At 46.1% G+C, this 6,000-nt stretch overlaps 1 protein-coding gene across 1 annotated transcript; it reads right to left on the reverse strand.

Moving 5' to 3' along the window:
• Window positions 1–3,113: 3,113 nt before the first annotated feature.
• On the reverse strand, window positions 3,114–5,760 carry LOC140393612 (gamma-crystallin S-1-like). Its single transcript, XM_072479884.1, has 3 exons — window positions 5,715–5,760; window positions 5,382–5,624; window positions 3,114–3,454 (listed from the first exon to the last, which is right to left on the reverse strand). Exons 1-3 carry the CDS (start codon window positions 5,721–5,723, stop codon window positions 3,179–3,181), a joined length of 528 nt encoding a protein of 175 aa, XP_072335985.1. The 5' UTR covers window positions 5,724–5,760; the 3' UTR covers window positions 3,114–3,178.
• Window positions 5,761–6,000: the final 240 nt, after the last annotated feature.

The raw sequence follows: 6,000 nt of genomic DNA on the forward strand, positions 1-6,000 counted from the left end.
GTGGCATTGGCTGCTTGAGGGTGCAGCTGTAGGCGATCAGGCTTGATGCGAAGTTCCATTGTTGTAATATCTCTGCTTAATAAATTGATGCACTATCAATAACTACGAGATGAGAGTGGAGAATAATCGAGGCTTTATTAAGCAGAGATGTGTGGCCTCCTGAAGCTACTACCAGAGTGGAAGCTGTTCGGGTGTGCACACACATTTATACTCTGCCTACTGGGCGGAGCCAGCTGGCAGGGATTTACCCCCGTACCTCTAGTACAGGAGCCTTACCGTATTATCTCCAATAATCATCATTACAAATATTATACAATCAGTGGTGACTACCACACAGCCTTAGTCCTGCATATCACCTTTTTTGCTCTGCCTGAGGGTGATGTTGTTCTTTTATTTTGGTTCTCTATTTCCCCTTCAGTTATTACACCTTCCAAGCTCACATTCTGCTTCCCAATCTCCTGCCATACTAGCTTAAATCGTCCCGAGTGAATTTAGCAAACCTCCCAGCCAGGATATCAGTGCCCCTCCAGTTTAGATGCAACCCGTCCTTTTTGTACAGGTCCCACCTGACCCGGAAGAGATCCCAGTGGTCCAAAAATCTGAAACCCTCCCTCCTACACCACCAGTTTAGCCACGTGTTTAGCTGCACTATCCTCCTATGTCTAGCCTCACTGGCAGTGGCACAGGGAGTAATCCTGAGATTACAACCCTAGAGGTCCTGCTTTTTAGCTTACTGCGTAGCTCCCTGAACTCCTTCTGCAGGACCTCATCACTCTTCCTGTCAACTTGATGAGAATCTAGGTCATTAATTCTGTTTCCCGCTCCAGAAATGCTGCCAGACTTTAGGAGTATTCCCAGCAGATTATGACAGATTTCCAGCATCAGCAATATTTTACTTTTGTATTAAATGATACTTTGGATCTCAGATTTTCAGCATCTGCAGGACTTTTTCCTGTAAGGGTATGTTGGGGTTGATAACAGTGGGATTATTGGTTATTCTTTAATGGGATTTGGGTGTCACTGATTCGGCCAACGTTTATGGCTCATCCTTAATTGCCCTTGAGAAGGTGGTGGTGAGCCAGTGCAGTCTAAGGGCAGGAATTTCTGGCCCCACACACTGCCGGGATTGTCTGGTCCTGCTGAAAGTCGATGGATCTTTGGCTGGGGCGCCGAATCTGCGTCAGCGAGTCTCGTCATGCTGAGGCCGGGAAATCCTAGCCTATGTATTGGAGGTACCCCGGCAGTGTTGTAAGGGAGGGAATTCCATAATTTTGACCCAGTGACACTGAAGGAACGGTGATATATTTCCAAATCAGGATGGTGATTGGCTTGGAGGGGAACTTCCAGGTGGTGGTGTTCCCATGTATCTGCTGCCCTTGTCCATTTAGCTGGTAGAAATCGCAAGTTTGGAAGGTGCTACCAAAGGAGGCTTGGTGAGTTGCTGCACTGCATCCTGTAGATGGCACACACTGTTGTTACTGTGCATTGATGGTGGAGGGAGTAAATGTTTAAACTAGTGGATGTGGCACCAATCAAGCAGGTCCTGGATGGTGTTGAGCCTCTTGAGTGTTGTTGGAGTTGCACTCATCCAGGTAAGAGAAGAGTATTCTTCACACTCCTAACTTGTGCCATGTAGATGCTTTGGGGAGTCAGGATGTGAGCTACTCACAACAGAGAGTGTATAATTGCATAGATCATTGAAGGTGGCAGGACATGTGGAGAGAGCAGTTAATAAAACATAGAGGGCACAATTTTCCAACCGCGTTCCGCCAGGTACAGAGCGGGAGAGGCCGAAAATGAGTTTGGGACAGGATGCTGAGCCGAACGTGATGGACCTGATCTGTTACGCCTGATACGACCTGGATCACACCCTCGCAAGGTGCGCTCCAGATAATCATATTTAAATCAGCCAGTGGGCCCATTTAAGCATGCACAACCCATTGGAGACAGCACTTTTCCAGCTCCCGGCAGTCACTGGCCACACCAGCCAGACGCGCCGGGGGACTCAGAGGCTATTGGAGCCCCTGGGCGGTGAGGGACAGGGCAGGGAAGTGACCCTGGTACCCTGGCAGTGCCAACCTTGGTGCCCGGTTGGCACTGCCAGGTTGACACTGCCAATATGGCAAGACCTTAGAGGAGGCCATTCCCATGAAAATGGGGGTGAGGAGCAGTATGAAGGGTGGGGGGTGAATGGGGGTTATGAAGGATGGAGGAGTGAAGGAGACCTGAAATGAAGGACTCTAAGGGGACCCTTTGTGACCCCATTGCATGGTATGCTCAGTGCGTGGGGGGAGGGGGGGGGGCAATGCCCCGATACCTACGAGGATTGGATTGCCTGTGGGGCCAGGTCACTCCCATGCCTCGATGGTGTTGGGAGGGTCATGCAAACATTTAGTGATGGCAGGGAGGTTGCTCCCCCAGGATTGAGGATTGGCGGTATTGCACTTGTTTGCGGGGGTTCGCAATGCCCATGGGTAGGGGTTGTGCGGGACCCTCAATCTCACATTGAGATCTGGGCACCCTTTAAAAATGGCGCCCCAATCTCTGAGAAGCTGGTCTTGCCATCGACCTTGCTTCCCCAATGCAGAAAAACATTTTGGGCAAGATTCTCCGTTTGGGGGGACTATGTTCACCCGTCAAAGCTCCATCGCACCTGAATTGCGCTCCCAATATGCCTGAAAATTACAGGCTATTAGCAGAATTCCCAGGGTTTCCTCACAATCCTCGGCTTGCAAAAAATTGCATGGCTAAGGATTGGGAATCGCTTCCTAATTTGCGCTCCAGCCAGAGGAAACAACATCCCTGCATCTGTCAGAATTTGTATGTTTTAATTAGATCCCCTCTAATTCTTCTAAATTCCAGTGAAAAAGACCCAGTCAACTCAATCTCTCCTTATATGACAATCTTGCCATCCCAGGAATCGGTCACTGTGCTCTCTCTCTGGCAAGTATTTCCTTTCTTCGGTATGAAGACCAAAACTGCACACAATACTCTAGATATGGTCTCACCAAGGCCAATTATATACGCAGGATTATTTCCTTCACTTCAATCCAAATGTTAAAAATTATCTTAGTCATAAAACAGTTTAATGAATTACATATGCAAAGTACTGGTCAAGTAAATTGTATTTTATTAATCCTTAACATGTTTCAGATGAAGTCAGATTTTCATCACCATTTTAAAAGTCCCTCATTCGTCTGAAAGATCCGATAGTTGAGTTGTAGCCGCCCCAGTCACTGTATCTCTTGTATTCACCGGGTCTCATGAAGTACTGTCGGCCTCTGTAGTTGGGATGTTCATAGAAGGTCCAGGAACCGTCCATCACATGGCAGGAGTGGATGTCACGGTAACGGAAACGATCGTAGACAGATGGACAGTCATCCATGAATTCCATCATCTGTCCTCCAAAGTCAGGCCTCTCGTAAATCTTCATCCTGTAGTTTCCACCTCGGGACTGTGACAAAGCATTTTAATTCATCTTCAATTTGTAAGCAAGAAAGTGTGCATACTGTAATATAGATTACATAGAAGGTGATAGAGAACTGACATTTTGATTTATTGATCAGGAAATAAGGCACAAATAATGAATTTGTATCTCAACTTGTGTTTTTTTTATGTGTGCCTAATATATCTGTATTAACAGCAGTTGGAAATGACTTTAAGTTTTCTGTCATTGAGCTGAATGTTCATTGGGCAGGGAGTCCCTAGTGGATGTAACTGGACATGGCCTTTCTCAGCTATTATGAAAGTGGAAAATAACATTGTTGCTCCCTCTGGCATTATAGAATAATTATTGATACATAGGCAAAGTAGTTGCCTGTTTTATAAGAAGTAGGTCAGTGAGGGACCTGCTGTGCCAATTAATTCTCTATTTCTGTTGTAGCAATTCAGTGACAGGAATGATGTGTAACCCCCAAGCCTTTACTTTACAAATCACCTTGTAGGAGGCAGAACCTTTACCCTGTCATAGATCATAGGATCATAGAATTTACAGTGCAGAAGGAGGCCATTCAGCCCATCGAGTCTTCACCGGCCCATGGAAAGCTTGCCTTACCTAAGCCCACACCTCCACCCTATCCCCGTAACCCAGTAACCCAATCTAACCTTTTTGGACACTAAGGGCAACTTAGCAAGGCCAAGCTACCTAATCTGCACATCTTTGGACTGTGGGAGGAAACCGGAGCACCCGGAGGAAACCCATGCAGACACGGGGAGAACGTGCAGACTCCGCACAGATAGTGACCCAAGCCGGGAATCGAACCTGGAGCTGTGAAGCAACCGTGCCAACCACTGTGCCACCGTGCCACCCAAGCAATGTGGATTTGAGGGCAAGACCTCTTGTGCCAGAAGCTTCCAGCTTCAGTGACTCCCTGCAACCTGGCATAATCAATTGAAGGTGGAATTTCCAGTGAGAAGAAGTGTACCAATCTCGACATGGGTGAATGTGGGCCCCACCAGTATAGTTCAAGCCAGAGGTGTGGACTGAATGTTCAAATAACCCAATATCAAGGTTTAAAACAATTTGTGATCAGCCTGCCCACGAAGAGGACTGAGATGAAAATGGCCAGGGTTCACACATCTGATTATTGTGCAACGAATTTGCTGGAAACTGCACAGATACTGATATCCCTGAGCACACTTTTGAGCTGCGGTGAGATACCTATACTCAGATTCCTCAATACTCAAGCATCATGAATATCGATCAGCTACCTGGTGAGGTAACATAAGGCTGCTCATTCATGGAATTGTAACCAAGTACATATGCGTTCCTTGTATGGGGGTGGCACGGTGGCACAGTGGTTAGTACTGCTGTCTCACAGCACCAGGGACCTGGGTTCAATTCCGACCTCGGGTGACTGTGTGGAGTTTGCATGTTCTCCCGATGCCTGTCCTCCGGGTGCTCCAATTTCCTTCCACAATCCAAAGGTGCGCAGGTTAGTTGGATTGGCCATGATAAATTGCCCCTTAGGGTCCAGCGATGTACAGATTAGGTTACAGGATTAGGACGGGGGAGTGGGCCTAGGTAGAGTGCTCTTTCAGAGGGTCAGCACAGATTCGATGGGCCGAATAGCCTCTTTCTGCACTGTAGGAATTCTATGGTTCTAAAATGAGGTTTACCATTTGGCATAGAAATAATATGATCCCTTATCATATGCCAGGTAGAGATTAGAAAATACCTAATTAATAAAATTTAGCCGCACCCTTAAATCTGGAAAAAGGGGAATAAAGGGAATATTTAAACAGAGAATGGTAACAGTGTCACAAGTGAAGGTTACACCAATACACTGATTATTGATAAGTGAGAGTAAAAAAATATACAAAACGTATCAGAAAATAATTTACAATTTACAGCTGCTCACAGAGGCGGATTGGTAACTTACATGTGGGTAGGAGCGACATGACCCGATGCTGTCATTGAACCCCATCCAGCGCTGGTAGTCAGGATATTCTCCCCTGCTCAGGACATACTGGTACCCCATGTAATTGGGTCTCTCATACATCACCCACCAGTCGCTCTCAACACGGATGGAGTTACAGCGGCTGAAGTAAGGGGACAGGTCAGCACAGTCACTGCTGCACTCATAGTGCCGACCCTGGAAGTTCCTGTCCTCGTAAAAGATAATCTAGAAAAGAGAAATAAACAAACAATTTCAATTAATAATTTTGCAAACTCAAGGTAAATAATGACATTATAATGAATAAATTGGTCTTGCCTTTCCCATTTTGACCTTGCAGTTAGCGGAGCAACTGGCTGTGTGCTGTTCAACCCCATACAGACTGGTATTTATATAATGGACAGAAACATCTTCCTGGGTTGAACCTTTGTTATTCTAATGGTTCAGGATTGATAATCAGCAGAAAAACATCTCCGTAGCGCATCCATTGTTGAAAAATACCTGTATTCATTTTTAACAGCCGTGTCACTAATTTGTCCATTTATCCTTTGTAATTTTCATTGTTCTAGAACAACAAGTCTAAGAATGAAAGCTTGTGAAGTTT

Source organism: Scyliorhinus torazame, chromosome 2, assembly GCF_047496885.1.
Source record: "Scyliorhinus torazame isolate Kashiwa2021f chromosome 2, sScyTor2.1, whole genome shotgun sequence".
Lineage (NCBI taxonomy): Eukaryota > Metazoa > Chordata > Chondrichthyes > Carcharhiniformes > Scyliorhinidae > Scyliorhinus > Scyliorhinus torazame.

Coding starts and splice junctions, on each gene's coding strand:
- LOC140393612 (XM_072479884.1), bottom strand. Junction 3,455..5,381: donor CATGTCGCTCCTACCCACAT/GTAAGTTACCAA, acceptor GCTTTGTCACAG/TCCCGAGGTGGAAACTACAG.